Source organism: Acinonyx jubatus, chromosome F2 (genome assembly GCF_027475565.1).
Source record: "Acinonyx jubatus isolate Ajub_Pintada_27869175 chromosome F2, VMU_Ajub_asm_v1.0, whole genome shotgun sequence".
Lineage (NCBI taxonomy): Eukaryota > Metazoa > Chordata > Mammalia > Carnivora > Felidae > Acinonyx > Acinonyx jubatus.
The window spans coordinates 15,721,710-15,739,116 of NC_069394.1; the positions used below are offsets into that span (position 1 = coordinate 15,721,710).

Here is a 17,407-nt window from a genome sequence, read left to right on the forward strand (position 1 = left end):
ATGGCCTTGGGGGGGGGGGGGGGGAAGCCCGATTAATGGCCAAATGAATTAGTAGCAAGTTGGGAATAAAAAACAGAGAGCCAAATGGTTACCAATACAGTTTACCTTCCTTTACACAATGAGGTGGTCCAGTAATGCAGCTAAATGGGATTGCTACAGATGGAATCAAAATGGGGGAGATTGCTATTTAAAGGCCCCCTGGGGGGAAATTACTTGATAAAAGATCTTTCCATTTTCATGAATGAGTCCCCTGAGACAACTGCTTTTTCTAAATTAATCCAGTTTTCTAATTATTTTTATATATTACAATACATATTAAACTACAAGCAGAAACTATATTATGGAATTGAACATATAAATATATAGAGAATATAGTTTATATAATATACATAATTTCTATAATAATAAGTTATTGAGACCCAGTGGCTAACATGTATGTAAATTGTGTGGCTATTTACATTCCTCCTCTGGGAGATGGTGTTGAAGGAAAGACGGTGCATTGATTATAGAACCTTAAGAAAATTCACTGCGGGGGTGCCTGGGTGGCTCGCTCTGTTAAGTGTCTGACTGTTGGTATGGACTCAGGTCATGCTCTTACGGTTCGTGGGTTTGAGCCCCACATTAGGCTCTGCACTGATGGTGTGGAGCCTGCTTGGAATTCTCTCTCTCTCAAAAAAATAAATAAACATTAAAATATTTTTTTAATTTTAATTTTTTATTAATTTTAATTTATTTTTAAATAAATTTTACTTAAAAATTTTTTAATGTTTATTTTTTTGAGAGAGAGTGTGTGCGTGGGGGGAGGGGGGGGAGGAGGGGCAGAGAGAGGGACACACAGAATCCAAAGCAGGCTCGAGGCTCTGAGCTGTCAGCACAGAGCCCGATGCGGGGCTCGAACCCACAGACCGAGAGATCATGACCTGAACTGAAGTTGGATGCCTAACCGACTGAGCCACCCAGGCGCCCCCCAAAATTTTTTTCGTTTAAAAAAAGAATTAAAGAACATTCACTGCAACAAAGGGAAAAGAATCCAACTCAGGATAAAGATCTTATTTCAAATAAATAGCTATGACCAACAAGGGACTGGTTGCCATTTGAAGTATTAAGCTCCCTATCAGAAAAATTTAGATTATGGGGAACAACTATGTGGAAATCTGTTTCCATTTGATGATTGGGGTTGAATTTGTTCTAGAAAATACATGTCTATAGGAGGTGTGAGATGATGGGTAGGTCTCTCCTATTTCAATATGTTTAGGTTAAAATAGATTTAGAGTAAAATAAATATAAACAACAAGTTTTGGGGGGAAGACGTGCCCCCGTTGCAGATGAGACAAGCTCACGGTTGTGCTTCCTTCTGCTTGTCTAGTGACAGACAAGGTGATAGGGAGAGTCCAGGAGTCCAAGGCAGTGGGGGAAGGGTATGAAGCATCATTTGGGAGGTGATTTTCTTCTTTTAATGTTTACTATTTATTTTTTGAGAGAGAAAGAGAGACAGAGCATGAGCAGGGGAGGGGCAGAAAGGGAGGGAGACACAGAATCCAAAGCAGGCTCCAGGCTGTCAGCAGCCCCGACACAGGGCTCGAACCCACAAACCAAGGTCATGGCCTGAGCCAAAGTCAGACGCTCAACCGACTGAGCCACGCAGGCGCTCCAATTTTCTCGTTTCTCTGGGAATGCCTTCCTAAGTCACCGCCTGGAGCAAACAGCACCCATCTCTTCCCTCATCTCTTTTTCCAGCTGCTTCCAAAACATAAACATATATACACCCACAGAGACAGACATAAACACCTATATATGTAAAGCCAACAAAGGTTGAGAGTGAGCCTAAAGTCAGGCCTGAAGGTCAGCCACCGTCACACGGAAGACACCTTTAACATCACCTGGAAGGTACCAACCCTCTCATTTTACAAATGAGGAAAGTGAGGCCCAGAAGGGATCTCTGACTTCCCGGAGATCACACAGCTAGTCAAGCTCAGGTGGACAGGTTTTTTCTTCTCCTTCTCTCTTCTGATGGGCATCCTTGGGAAGATATTACATACCATCATTCCTGCCTTGGGGCTAGTGGCCCACGGGGTGTCGTGCTCATTAGTTAGGTAATGCTTGCCACCACCTTTGAAGCTACTGGATAGGATCACAGGTAAATATCATTACCCTCTGCAAATGAAACGTTTCCCTGCGCACAACCTGTTTTCACTTGTTGCCTGTGGCCGCTGGCCACTTGTGGCTGCAGAGATTGCTGCCGAGCTTCAGTTCACAAGCATTCATTTGCTCACAAGCTTCAGAAAATAGAAGGGCTGGGTCTGGGTCTTATTATTAAAAGCAAACAAACCCATTATTAAAAGTAAACAAGACAGAACTGCTTTGAAACAATTGATTAAATGTCTCCCGGCTCAGAGGCCGAAATTCACCTCTGTTACCCCAAACAAAGCCAGCAGTCTGGTTAAGAACCACACACACACACCCCGTTTTGAGTGTCTGTTACAGCTCAGGCTCAGTAACTACATTATCTCTAATATTTAAGATTTGGAAGTAAGAATATTTTGCATTTTATCAATGGCATGGGCAGGTCAAGTAATTTGCTCATGGACACACCTGTCATATGGACACATGAGGATTTGAACTTAAATCTCTATGACTCCACAACCGTGCCCAATCTACCTTAGCACATTAAAGACAGGTCTCCCATGCCCCTGTTTTTGCTGTTGATTTAAAGAAAAGCTCGAGACATAGGAGAAGGAAGCTTGCATCTGCCTTGGCAAAACCTCCTGAAATTGTAGGCATGCCTGTGGTGTTGCTGGAGAGAGGAAGCCCTGAGCCACCCCGATCAGTTAAATGTGCGAAGTGGGCACAGCAAAGACTATAGATGTCTTTAGTATCTTGCCGCAATGCACTCTTAATTCCTGTGTCATTTTATATTCTCTGCTGTCCAAACAAACCAGAATTCAGCTTTGCAGGTGCAGAATCTTGGCCTTATCGGTGAATCTAGGGTTAATGAATTCTCAGTAATGACTACCGCTAGCCATACTTATGAGTGACAGATGTTTAGACAGACTATTAATTGGCTACAGTAGAATTTTGTTTACCTGGAAGTCTTAATGCTAGAAACATCTCAACAATGGGATTGCTCTAAAACAAATTTTAAAATTTCTAAAATCATGCTATTGGAAGGATCAATAAACAATTTGCTGTGGGTGCAATGCTAGGTAACAGAGAAATTTACCATATAACCAATGACTAGTTGGGGATGATACAGCAGCCAAATCTTGATGCAGACAGATGGTAGCACTGTCATGAATAGATTGACATTGACTTCATCAGAGCTAATTCATGTTGTGAAAAACCTTACGAATTACATGGAATAAAAAACCATTTACTGGAAAATAGTCTGACAATTCCTCGAAAGGTTACAAACAGATTTTCAGTATGACCCAGCCATTCCATTCTAAGTATATACCCAAGAGAAGTGAAAACATGTGTCAGCACAAAAACTCATACATGAATACTTATAGCACTTTTATTCATAATAGTCAAAGTAGAAACAATTCAAATGTTCACCAACGAATGAATGGATAAACAAGTGTGGTATATCCATACAATGGAATATTATTCAGCCACAAAAGGAATGAAGTCCAGAAATATGCTAGAATGGATGAACCTTGTAAATAGTATGCTAAGTAAAAGAAGTCAGACGAGAAAGGCCAATGCATGATTTCATTTCTATGAAATGTCCAGAATAGGCAAATCTATTGAGACAGAACATCGATTAGTAGATGTCTAGGGCTGGGGATGGAGAGGTATGGGGAAGTGGGGAGTGACTGCTAATGGGTAAGGATTCGCTTCGGTGAAAATGTTCTAAAATTGGTTGTGATCGTGGTCACACAACTCTGTGAGTATACTAAAAATAACTGTAAAATGTTTACATAGGGAAATGTTGGTTTTTGCAGAATGTGTAATATTTTCCATTTTTAGGTAAACTCAGATGCCTCTGATTAATTAGATATAACTAGATGTTTTTCAGTTGCTTCACGTGGTATGTTAAAAGTTTGCTAATAAGGCTTTTCACTCTTTTGCTTCTATATAACCAGAACTCGTATCTTACCTACACAGTGCCCCTTTTTTTTCATCGGTGCTTGTATGGAACAGAAAAGCTGAGCATGGGAAGAGGAAGAGATTGGATCCTGGACAATCTTCTTCTGTAATTTGTGATGGGTGTATCTGCTCCCCTGCAAGCCCCATTCTCAATATCAAGGTAACTAATTTTGCTAAATGAGTAGTCGGCAGGCAGCTTGGGAGAATATCAACAGGGAGAAGGGAACCAGGAATTCCTGGGAAAAAAAAGTGTGACTTGGGATGGAGTAGATGCTCCAGAAATGTCTCAGGAATGGACAAAACCATCCCTATCCAGGACAGGGCAGGCACACTTTTCTGGTGACCTAGCACCATAACATTGGGCCTCTTGTCCTTGAACAGTCCCAGAGAAATGCAAATTCTTATACCTTTCCCCCTCTTTTACATCTTCCTCATGAACCAAACCCCGTATGTGAGTGCCATGATCAGAAACCACAAACTGGCCTGCAGAGGAGATTTTTAAAATTTGGGAAATTTAAAAATATTTAGATTTTGGAGAACTTCACACCAGGATCCAAAGTGTCAGCCCCTCTGGAAGAACTGGAACATGTGGTGATTAAGGACACACATTCCCACTTGGCCTGGGAGTATGGAGCAGCTGGCTCTTGAGGGAGCACTTTGCTGACCAGGGCTCCAGTGTCCCTCCCCACCTCTTGTGAACTTACAATTGGCCTGCTTCACACAGGTATGCTGCCTGACCCCCATAGGCATGGGTTTGGGACCCTACAGTTCCAGAACCTTACATTGGCCTGGCTACCAATTGGTTCATGATGGTATACCTTCTTTCATTAGTTTCCTGCCTCAGTGACACATTCTGCACATTAAGGCTATATTATTTTGGGGTGTATCTCAGGCCACCATCTGCAAACACAGACAAACCATCTCTTAGGGTGAGTCATTGCAACAGATATGATTTGTTGATTCTTGCTGGTTTCATTTTTAAAATGGCCTTCAGTTTCTAAATTTGAGACACTTTTATATACTGCCAACTTCCCAATTTATCTAAGGGATTTAGTGGTTTGGGGCTCATAAAGCATTCTGCTAATAGGTCATAAAAAGGAGCTTGAACTAAGTTTATTTCATAGATGAGCCATGGTAATGATCAGTACATATTACTAGCTAACCTTTGTTGGATACTTACTGTGTGCCAAGTACTAGAGTAAATAATCCCATTTAGGCCTCGCATAGCCCTAGGAGTTCACACTTCCATTATCCATTTTACAGATGAAAAAACTGAGGCACAGAAGGCTGGGCAGCAAAGAAGTCAGAATTCAAACCTAGGCAGCCTGACTCTGAGCCTACCCTCTTCACCACCTTGCACAGCTACCTCTGGACAAGGATCTCTTACAAGGGGTCAGAAGATTCACAAACAATGGCAACCCTCATAGCAACCCTGAGGCCTCCCCTCGGGGACATACATTAAGGATCTCATGAGGAGCCTTTAAAAAAATTTTTTTTAATGTTTATTTATTTTTGAGAGAGACAGAATGTGAGTGGGTTAGGGGCAGAGAGAGAGGGAGATGCAGAATCCAAAGCAGGCTCCAGGCTCAGTGCAGAGTCTGGTGCAGGGCTAGAACTCACGAGCTGTGAGATCATGACCTAAGCTGAGGTCTGACATTCAACCTACTGAGCCACCCAGGCGCCCCTCATGAGGGGCCTTTAAAGCATATGGAGACATGGAGGAAATACCATAAGGGATAAACATTTGGGAGATCTAAGGAAGGGTAAGTGTGGAGATCTCTGCACTATTCTTGCTTATTTCTGTATGTCTGAAATGTATCAAAGTAAAAAAAAAAAATTAAAAGAAAAAATGTATTGGAATAATATTAATTGACCTGGAGGGATTTCTATAGGAATTGTTGATGGTAAGAGGTGTTAACACGAAGTGTTAATAACAAGATCCAGAAAAGTGTGTGTGATGTGATCCTATTTGAGTGAAGCAAATAAGGACAAAATATGAACACACACACACATGCACACACACACATATGCCTATGTATCCTTATATGAGGATGGAATAAAATACGTATACTACATTTTAAAAAATCTGGAGCCCAGTCCCCAGAGATTCTACTTTAATTGTTTAGGGGTAGGACCTGAGCATGGGTATCTTTTAAAGTTCCTTAGATCAAGGTTCTCAAATTTGCTGCACATTAGAATCATTTGGGAAGTTTTAAAAAGCCCAGATGAATTAAATTGGGTTCCCTGGTTGTGGAACCCAGGCACAGGTGTTTTAAAGTCCCCCCAGGGGATTCCAGTTGCCAAGTCTGAGGACCAGGCAGGGCTCCCAGTACACCCAGGGCTGAGAATCACTTCTTGGAGGGAAGGAAACTCACGTGTGTAGCATGACTACATGATAGGCATTTGATATCTATTTCGATCCTGGGAATAGGCCACAAGTTAGGAACCCACAAGGAAATAGAGGCTGGCTTCAGAGATCAAATAGCCTGTCAGAGGTTACAGAGCTAGGAGATGGTGGTAAGCATCCTGACCCACCACCATCTGCTGGGCGAAGCAGGGTGATGGGAACCGCTTTGAGAAATCTTCATTGCCTCTCAATCTCTCCTTTCGAAGGCCACAAGATTTGAAATTCCTTTAGTAGAGCTTCATTCCTCTGGGTTCCTCCTCCTAGGAGCTATTTAAAAAATAATAATAATAAAGCAAATACTCCTGGGAGAAACTGCATGTTAATCAGCTCTTGATGTCAGCCCAGTGAGTGCTAGGTGTTTCAAAGGGAGGAGAGAGTTTGAGGGAGGCTCAAACACGGGGAAAGAATGCAATGTAGGGGGTGCAACTCTGGTGTTGCCCCTTTCCTGTTCAAAATCTCTCCTTCACTAGACTTACCTCATCTTGTGTAATTGAGACTTCATGCCCATTGGTTAGCAACTCTCCATTACCGCCTTCCCTCAACCACGGCACCTGGCAACCATTCAACGAGTTTGAGTATGTTAGCTAGTACTTAATATGAATAGAATCATGCAGCATTTGTCTTGTAATTGGTTTATTTCACTTACCACAATGTCCTCAAGTTGCATCCATGTTGTCACCTATGCAGGATTTCCTTCAGGGCTAAATAATATCCCGTTGTATGGACATACCACATTTTCTGTATCCATTCATCCATTATGGACATTTAGGTTGTTCCCACATCTTGGCTATTATGAATAAACTACATCTGTTAGTGAGATTTATTGAGCGCTTATTTACTATATGCTAGAAACTGCTTTAAATGTTTTACATATATTAGTGCACATGAAAGTCCCAACAGTCGTATTAAGTCTTTTATCCCCACTTACAGATGAGGAAAATGAAGCCGTTAAATTGGCCCAAGGTCATACAGTTAGTAGGTTGTGAACTGGAGTTTGAACCCAGGCAATCAGGCTCTATAAACAGTGACCTGATCACTATAATACCAATAGTATTAAAAATCATTATAATGGTAATGATTGAGAGCAAACTGTGTATCACGTACTGTTATTGGCAAGGTGAAGATGTGACCTAGGCATCCAAATCACCATGGGGACAGGACCCAGCAGACTTGTCTAAAAGATTGGTTAATTCCAGAAGTAACACTCCTCCTTATGATTTTTGGGAGAGGGGCTGAGAAGGGGAGTTGGGATTAAGAGTTGGGCAAGGTGGCCCAGGGAAAAATTATCTTCTGCAGCTGTGATATGCCCCTCCATGTATTTGACTCATGCCATTTTTCAAAGCCAGAACTTTAGCTATTATTAGTGAGTCTGACACAAGTCTACAGCATTTTACATGTAATTTCTTTGGTCTCCTCGCCAGTATTTTCCTTTTGTACTTTGTGCTTCACAAAGTCAGCTCAAAGGTCAAGGGAGCAGTGAAGAGTTAGGTGCTTATGTTTTAAGGTCTTTTAAAGGCCTTTCATTTGATTCTCCCTTCCTTCTTGCCTATTTGGTGTTAAGCTATGCAGTTAGGCCGTACAGCTATGAAAATGAACCACCGGCCTGCAAATCAACTTAGGCACATTTGTGTTCTTTCCAGGTTAAATCTCCCAACAGGGCTCTCTGCAGTTATTACCAACAGCCAATCCCCTCAGTGGGCCTGAAAAAAAAACCCGTCCAAATCAGGGGCAGTCAACAATCCCCATAAATCGAAGCACAGTATACATTTATTTTACAATGGCAAATCAATCTGCTTTGCCAGCATCCTGCAACTTTTATTGAACTGGGCTTCCCGCCATAGGATACGCCCCCAAACTCTCGGTAATTACATATTTGTTAATTACAAATTAATTACAAATTACGATTGCTGTTTGCAATCGTGACTGGCGCTGCAGTCCTGATATCACAAAACGGGCCTCTTCTCCGAAGGCTGCAGTAGCAGCCACAGCAGTTTTCCCGCCCTACTGAGCGCTCACTACAATATGCTGGGCACTGCGCTAAGCGTGCCACCCTGCAAGTCCCCAGCGAGCGGCGGTGCACCCTGCGTTCCCGGCGCTCGCAGCCATTGTGGGGTGGGCGTTCGCCCAGCAGCGTGCTGACACGCCCTCTCCGTGCTCCGACCCGCGGCCAGGGCAGGAGGGGGTGCTCCGTGCGTGCTAGGGGGAAGAAGCGGCTCCCGCGGGGGTGGGTTAGTCGCTGCACAGCCCGCCGGTTCCCCTCCGCTGCGGGCGCCCCACGCGCCTCCCGGCCACGCGCTCCTAGCCCCGCCCGCGTGCGGCGGCCGCGCGGCCGCGAGCGCGCGCCCTCCCCGCGCCCCCGCGGCGGACGCACGGCCACGAGCGCGCGTGCGCCCCTCCGAACGTCCCCGGGAGCCGCGCCAGAGCGAGCGCTGGGGCCGGGCGCGCAGGAGTGAAAAGGAGGCGGCGGCCGCGGCTGCAAGCAACAGATCCGGGAGCCGCGAGCAGACGCGTTCTGCTGTTGGTCGATTTTTTTTTAACTTCAAAAATATTATTAAATTAGAAAATCTTGGATTTTTAAATGGCGCTGGCCCCGGGTCAGCGGGCGGTTTTCTTTGCTTCAAGATGGGCTTTGCCGTTTCCGTCGTGGGCACCAGTGGTGGCCTGATTGTCAGTCTTCTCCGGGCATTTTTAAGGCAAGGAGCCGAGCGCTGCATGTAGGCGAATCACGCTGCAGCGCGGTTTGGCTTTTAAAATTATTATTTGGGGCAGTGAACAGCCGATCTCGGGCACTTCGCCCTCTTTGCAGAAGAGGCTGCGAGTCGGAGGTGGGTCGCTCGGAGGGTGGAATTGTTCGCGGGTGAGCGAGCCCCGGCCCCGCGCACAGTCCAGGCGGCCCCGAGTGTGTGTCCTCACCCTGCCGGCGCCGGGAAAATGGAGGCTGTGATTGAGAAGGAATGCAGCGCGCTCGGAGGCCTCTTCCAGACCATCATCAGCGACATGAAGGTAGGACGCCGGGGGCGCGGCTGCGGTGCGGGCGGCCGCGCAGTGACCTCGCCGCGGAGCTTCGCCTCCGCCCCGGGCCGTCCGCCCGGCCCTTGCTTACGCGGTGGCCGCCGGCCACCTGCGGGAGCGCTCTGGCCGGGTGTCACCTGCTCACCCGCGGCGCCTCTCCGGGCACTGCTGGGTCACTGAGCTGGGCGGCTTCCCTGGGGGTGTCTGATGCCCCCGGCCCTCTCCACGTTTATTGTCCCAGGGGGCGGTAACATCTCGTTTCCCTGGGGACGCAGGGCCCCGGCCCCAAGTTTTCCATTGTCTGTCGCTGGACCGAGCGTCTGCGACCCGCGGAGGCTGGGTGCCTGGGCAGACACCTGATTCCCCCGAGTACGGGGTGGGGGCACCTGGTGCGGTGGTGGGGAGGAATATAGGGGCTCTGCCCGGCCGCGGGAACTAGCCCCCACCCCCCACCCGCGTCCCCAGCCGGATAGGTTTGCCTGTCCCTCCTGGGCTTTCAGGTTCACCCTGGTTGGGGGGGGGGTGGTGCGGAATCTGAGCAAATTAGGTATTAATTAGGCTGTTCCATAGCTGGTGAGGGTATGCATGCCTTCCCTCAACCCTCCCCAGGGGCGCGAAGCAGAAGTTCCCAGAGTAGCCTTGCTGGGGACCTTCCTTCTGGCTGAGCCTCCTAGCCTGAAGGCAAGATTGGAGCCCCCTAAACAACTGTATTTTTACCCCCTCCGCCCCCCCAAACACAGACTCCCGGTTTTCTTTTGGAAGGATTGTGTAGATATTGTGTGTGTGTCTGTGTGTGTCGGTGTGCGCGCGCGCGGGCACGTGTGTGTATTGGGGGCGGGGAACAACACCCTGGCTTTTTCCTGCAAAGGGTGGGACTGGGGATAACCTGATCCTTGGATGTGGATTTTCTGGTGCATAGAGATAGACCAGGGCCCTGTGTTACTCATCCAAAGGAAATATAACCAGCCGTGCGAGCTGCCTGGAGGTGGGAATTGGGGGCGGTGGGGGGATTTTTTTTTTCTTGTGTATTTAGGGAGCTTCTCTTTGGCTCTGGCCCAGCCCCAGTTTGCCTCAACAGATCCGGGGAGGTGGTGTTTAATTAAAAGCTCGGCTTCCAAAACGAGTAGGCAGGTTTGGAAGGCTGTGCAGCCGGTGGGTGTGGACAGCCCCTCTTCAGCCGCTGCCTGGGCGTCTGGAGGAGCTTCTGTCTGATGAAGTGTAAGGTTTGGAGAGGGTTTGGCCTGGGAGATGGACTTTGCAAAGGAATGCTCAGCTGTCATGGCCTGCTTCCCCTTTTTAGAACCAACTGCCATCTCCGCAAGGGTGAACTTTCCCAAGGTGCCTCCATCACAGTCTTGTCCATCCTTCTACAGAGGCAGTTTTTTTTTTTTTTTTTGCTTGTTTCTGTTTTTTGTTTTTGTCAGAAATTGACATTCATGTAGCATTATCTTTCCCGAGACTCTGCTTGTCCAGGAATGCCTTTAATCCAGCCACTTGGAATTAGGTGGATTATTCCCTGTTCAAAGACAGCCTCTTTCATTCCCTTGCCCTCAATCCACATGGATTTATTGAAGTGCTCTTTTGCGACAAAGATTGGTGTCCCTGCCTTGGACTCTGGGGGGAGGGGGGGTCTTGTTAACTTAAATTCTATACGCCTTATAATCAAAGATTTAGTTTGAGGCACGTGTGTATTTTGATCACCAGGGGAAGAATTTGAGATGGGTTGGTAAAGCTGTGGGTGTTTTTTTTGGAGAAGAGAAATGCATGTTTCCTAGTCCTTCAGTAGTAACAAGGACCCAGTGACCTAAAAGTTCTGCCCACTGCAGTCCCAGCGTGTTCACATCTTGAGTTTTTTTCTCTCTTTGTTCCTTAATACATAATCTGTCCAGTCTTGGTTCTTTGTATTTATTGGCTTCAACCCTGAGCCATTCAAAAGGTAGCTCACCATAGGATGGGCCCCCTGTTTTCCACCTGCCTCCCATGGCTGCCTTTAGCATTCTGGCCAGAGGGATTTGTGGGTGCTAAGGTGGCATGCTTTTCCCTCTGCAAGATTCCAGTTAAAAATAAAGATTTATTTAATGCCCCTTCGGGGCTGGATCTATAGTTTGTGGTTCCTGACTTTATTCTCTTTGAATTTAGTAGGGTTTGTTCAGCATCCTGTGGGAAGGCATTTATTTTAAGGTTATTTGTTTTGTTTTGGCAAAGATTGTAAAAGCAAGCTTGAGTTGAAGACTAAAACTTGCCTTGGGGTCTGCAGAATTCCAGACTTTTTGGGAGTAGAGATAAGGAAAAAGAGAGGAGTTGACTTATTTCCAAGATTGTTTATGCATAAGATAATTGTTGAATATTTTCATGGAGTTTTCTTCTTAAAAGACTTTATGGATAGGATGGGAGTGACATTTTAAAAAGGAATTAAAACATTTGGGCACATAGGATAAGCAACGTGTAGTATGCATAATGCTTGAAGTCACCAGCAATTAAAGTCAGTCTTTCATATCTGAAATCAGGTGGCTTTCTAATGACCTGTTTATCCTTGTTTTCCTCTTTTTTGAACTGCCATGATGGGTTTCTAATGTCTTTGGTCCCCTTTCTCTTTGCTTTGAAGGACAAGTGTATATGTTGGAAACCCATTTGGAATCCCATCTTGAGAAAATTTTTAGGTTATTTTCCCAGAAGGAATGTTACACTGGGGTGAGGAAAGGGTAAGGAATTTTTTTTTTTTTTTTTTTTTTTAAGCAGCATTTGATTCTCCAAAATGTACAGCAACACAGGAAGGGAGTCAATTTCCTCTTTGGAGGAGAGGAAAAAAAAAAAAACAACAACAACAAAAAATGGAATAATTTCAAGGCCTAACACCATATATCTTCTAAAACCAAAAAAAACCCCTCAAGACATTGAGAAGCTAGAGAGGAAACTTTCTCCTTTTTTCTAATGATCCTTCATCTGGCTAAATCCTCAGTGTTTTATCCTTTTCAGGGGAAGGGTGCGGAAGTAACCCTCACTCGTCTTCCATCGGGATCCAGCAGCAGCTGTTAAATAACTTCTTGATTCCTTGACGAGAGGAAACCTTGTGTTTTTTTTTCCTCCTGTCTTCCACCCCACTGTGGAGGTGGTCACTAATGATGGTGGTGTGCAAAATCGCTTACTGGCTGCCTTTCCGCCCGTCCACATAAATCAAGTTGTCTGATGTGAGCTGGTCCCAAAGGAAAGGGGAGATGAGATTCATGTGGCTGGAGGCAAGGGCTTGTTGCTCATATATCTGGGGGAACTATAGCATGGAAGTGACTCTATGGAAGGCCAGTTGACTGGCTTCTGATGCTTGACAACATTTAGACATTAAAGAGGGTCTAGAATCTTTTTTGTAGTTTCTAGCCAAATGCCAAGAAAAACAGGCTACGTACAACAAATAGCAGATATGAGCCATTACTTATTTATTGAGCTATAACTGACATTTGACATTATATTAGTTTAAGGTATACAACATAGGGATTTGATGCTGTGGTAGTTTAAAAAAAAAAAAAAATATATATATATATATATATATATATATTTTTTTTATTTAGGTAATTGAACCAGCCATAGAATTTGGTGGTGTTTCGGGTGCTTTTAAGACCAGGAGATTGGCCAAACTTGAGGGCAGGTCACTTTGTGGCTATCTTGCTTCTTTTAATAATTAACTTAGTTGTGTGTGTGTGTGTGTGTGTGTGTGTGTGTGTGTTTTAAAGTTGGATCCTAAAACCAAATATTTTCCTCAGCTTTGTTGCTCAAGAATCAGTTTGTCGGGAGCTGAATTGGGCCTGGTGCAGGGAGAACTTTGTACTAGGTTCGAGAGTGTGTTGGGGGTTATGTAATGAGACTGGGGGGTGAAGAACACCCGACCACACCTTGAATTCCCTACCCTACGTCCCCCTGTGGACAGGGGTGTCCTGTTACCAGCACCTGCACAGAGCAGAATAGGGGCCTTGTTCAGTTCCTCTCCACTGCCCCCCACCTCTGTTTGTACCAGTATCCTCTCTCCTAGGTTCTGCCTTAAAATTAGAGCTGCTAAAGGAGCTTCTTGAATTCCATGGAAATCTTTTGTGGTTCGAAGGCATGACATGGTATTTTCCCTTACTTATCATAGATCAAGAATGCGGGTATTGGGTCCAGCACTGGATAATGATTTCAGGGTTGTTTTCCCCCCGCCCTGCCGCTTTGGCTTCAGGGTTCCTGTCAGACAAGAGGCTCCCTTCCTTGGTGTTTATCGAGGGCCTGCTATGTGGAAGGCCTTTTGCTGGGCAGCGAGGAGCCAGAGAGCCACTGAGGCAGGTCCTTGGAGAGCAGCTTGTCCTGTGGGTCATGAGTAGATAACATGAGTGTAATACGGTAGCCACGAAGGAAGGGCATCAGTCAGTCCTTGAAGGACTTGCCTTTGACTCTTCAAAAAAAATAATAGTAATAAAAATATTTTCTCTAGGAAGATACTGAAAACCCAGCCAAGGCCTCTAAGAGCAGCCAGGTGCTCTGAAGGGAGGCTGGCTTCCTTGTAAATGGTGACACACAAAAGCAGGACAAGCAAAACCCTTGTAAAGTACAGATGGGCCTCTTGTTGGCTTTTCTCTTCACAAATGGCTGTGTTTGCCCAGGATTTTACAGCTTCCTCAGTTTGGGCCTGTGAGAGAAGGTGAAGTGAAGATATCATAAAATCTGCAGCAGGAAACCGCCCAGAATGGGTGGCTGTTCAAAGATTTAGGGCCTGTTCTATCTGGATCAATCTGTTTGGTTTTTTAGGTGCAGATCTCATCCAGACTTAGAAAGAAGTCTTGTTTGTTTGTTTGTTTTGGTTTTGGTTTTTTTTGGTCTTAGCTTGGATGTTTCTCTGGGAAAATCCCTTATACATCATATTTCGCCAAATTGTTTAGAACTTGTTGCTTGATGCTGTGAACCTTTATGTTCTGAATTTCTGCAGTTAGCGATGCCCTGAACAAAGAGAGAAGGTCAATCCTAGGTCATGGTTTGAATGGAAGATGAGCTGAGTTTGAATTTTGCCCGGTTCAGCTATCAGTCAGTTCTTATGAGAGTAACTCATAATTCTATAGTATTTATTGAGCATCAGCAAGGTTGCAAAGTTGATGCTATGATTCAGCAAGTAAAGATACAGAATTCCCAGTTAAATCTGAATTTCAGGTAAACAGTCAGCAACTTTTTAGTGGAAGTATGTCCTGTGCAAACTCTGTCTTCTCAGCTACTGACTGACCTCTTGTGCATTGAAATGCTCTTTTGAAGCCAGGAGAAGGGAAAAAGCTAAAATGATATCTGTCAATATGGCCAGTTCATTTGAGGTTGTTAAAATGTTTGGAGGATGAAAAGGTTGAAACTATCGATCTGTTAGATGCTTTATCTGTAATTTTCATCTAGGCTTTTCCAGTCTTCCCGGGGATGGGTGAGAGCTGGCAAGATTCCTTCTGCAGGAGACCGTTTAGGTGTTCAAATTGGGTATGGAAAAATGAGATCATTCCAAGTTCACCATTACTTCTCGGAACTGCCTTCAGGACACTTTCCCCTGAAACCCACACCTCCGCAAAAACAAAGAAATACTTCTCCCCTAACCAAACAAAAGCCAAAGGCAGATTTAGCTGCCTAGGACATCAGACAAGAAGTATCTGGGGCTCCTTAGAGGGAACTGACGGATGCCTTAAGCAGTTTAACTCCGATTTGCAGATTGTACTGCTGATACGGCTTTATTAAGTAGCAAACCAGAGAGGCAAGTGGAGTAAATTAATTGGCTGAGCGTTGAGGAAGCCTGTTGTATTTGATTGCCCAGGTTCTCCCTTGAATTAGTTGGAGATTGCAGAAGGTTTCCTCTGAGTATCTGAAACACAGACACACACAACCCCCCAAAAGCAAAACTAAACCCACCCAGCTTAGATTCCAGACCAGCCCACCCATTGGCAGTGTTTCCCTTCTCTTAGCCCAAGGAGGACCTTGGCATGGGGCTGTGTCGTCTCAGCTGCTTCCTTTTTTAAGATGCTCTCACACGCCACCTGGTACATGGTAGGTGCTGAGTGTTCGTTGCATATGGTGAACGTGGAGCAGGAAGGGACTTGTGAGAGGCTGCTATGTGCCAGGCATTGCGCTGAGTGCTTGGTGGGCATGGATTCTTGCTATCCTCACATCAACCCCACTTTACAGATGGGAAAACTGAGGCTTGAAGAGAGGCAGTGACTTACCTAAGGCCGTGGTGAGGTGGATTGGTCTTCAGACCTTGACCCATTTGATCCTAAAGCTGGAGCTCTTTAGAACGTGCTGAAGGTGGTGGGGGGGGGTGGTTATTGCTAGAGGACAGCATACGGAACACTTTCCTGAGTACTACAGGAGGCTTGAGGAAGGAATCAGGGTCCTATCTCTGTGCCTCTAGCCCAGAGCCAACCTGGAGGTGTGAACTTGAGCTCAGATGGTGTGGAGGACTGCTGTAGGGCCGGCCGCTCCCATCTGGCTGTCACTTTTGTGGAAGTCATTTAATTTATGATCTATTGATATGTTGTGGCTTCCTTCCCTCTCCCACTCACCAGTCTTCTCTAACAGACAACCTGGCATTCTCCTTTCCTCTTCTGGGTGTGCAGAAGGGAAAGAAGCCTTTGGGCCAGGCTCTGGCCTGTCACCCTTGGCTCCTGTCCTTGTCCTCATGCAAAGTGTCTGCAGTCTTCTTCTCCATAACTGGCCAGAGGGCCATGTTTATGTGTCCAGGGAACCCATCGGTCCCTGAGACTGGACGACTACACAAGCCTGGCAACCCTTTCTAATTACAGGAGTTAAATAAGTTCACCCAAAGTTCAAATGAGGCCTCAAAAAGAACTCCTTACCTTGAACTCATTTTGTGTCCAGCCCTGGAACTTCCTTGTAAAAGAGCTTTCTGTATTTAATTATGTCCCGGTAGCCCTCTGGTTTGGTTGAGTCTGTAGAGCCATTTCAGGTCTGTGTTTGGAGAAGTTGATGGGATCGCCAAAAAAACTCCTTCCTGTGCTGATTCTTGGCATATACAGCCTTGGTTGTAGTTTCTAAGTGGTTTTTCTTTTCCTGTCTAGTTTAAGTGGGTGAAAAAAAAAAAATCAATTGAGTGCCTTTGAGCTGTGTGTCTTTTTATTTGCTTTCTTCTCCTTGAAGAATTTGGGCAGCAGTAAAATCTGAGTTTGCTCAGCATCAGTGGCCTCCCGAGTCCTGGAGGTGGACGGCAGGCTTTGACTGGAACTCCCTTCCCCGCCACCCCCCCCCCCCCCCCACAACAGGACGGGTCTCTAGGGGGCTGGAGGATTGGGTCTGTCCAGAGAAGGAGGTTCTGGGCAGATGTGCCCCTTTTGGTAGAATGGGCCTGGTTACAGGCATAAGAGCATCGGATTCCCTGCCAGCCTTACCACACTGATACCTGGACCCTATTTCCTGGAAGCTGTCATTCAGTGCTCCTGGGGTACATCTTGGACATTCAGGTTTTTTTGTAAAGTACCCCCAGGTAATTCTAATGTGTAGTCAGGCTTGAGAACCACTGAGTTACAGTTTCAGCATCCTTAAAAGTATTTTTCTCAACCTTACCGAAGTCTGAGTAAAAGCATGTTTAGATGTTTGCACAACAACGTGAATATACTTAACACTATTGAACTGGACACTTAAGAGTGGCCAAGGGGGTAGATTGTATGTTATATGTATTTTGCCATGATTAAAAATAAAAATAGGGGCACCTGGGTGGTTCAGTTGGATAAGCTTCTGACTTCGGCTCAGGTTATGATCTCACAGTTTGTGGGTTCGAGCCCTGCGTTGGGCTCTGTGCTGACAGCTCAGAGCTTGGATCCTGCTTGGGATTCCGTGTCTCCCTCTCTCTCTGCCCCTCTCCCGCTTGCGCCCTGGCTGTCTCTCAAAAGTAAATAA

The 17,407-nt window shown here is 45.6% G+C and overlaps 1 protein-coding gene across 11 annotated transcripts in view; it reads left to right on the forward strand.

Moving 5' to 3' along the window:
* Positions 1–8,740: 8,740 nt before the first annotated feature.
* Positions 8,741–17,407, forward strand: part of MTSS1 (MTSS I-BAR domain containing 1) — a 164,113-nt gene continuing 155,446 nt past the window's right edge. For 3 of the 11 annotated variants that reach the window (XM_027063933.2, XM_027063927.2, XM_027063932.2), the window contains exon 1: positions 8,748–9,499. In XM_027063933.2, the coding sequence (XP_026919734.1) occupies positions 9,428–9,499 (72 nt within the window). In that variant the 5' untranslated portion in view covers positions 8,748–9,427. Of the gene's footprint in view, positions 9,500–10,703; positions 10,727–17,407 lie in introns of those variants that run through there. The other 8 variants (XM_027063928.2, XM_027063931.2, XM_027063926.2 and 5 more) reach the window with 8 other exon arrangements.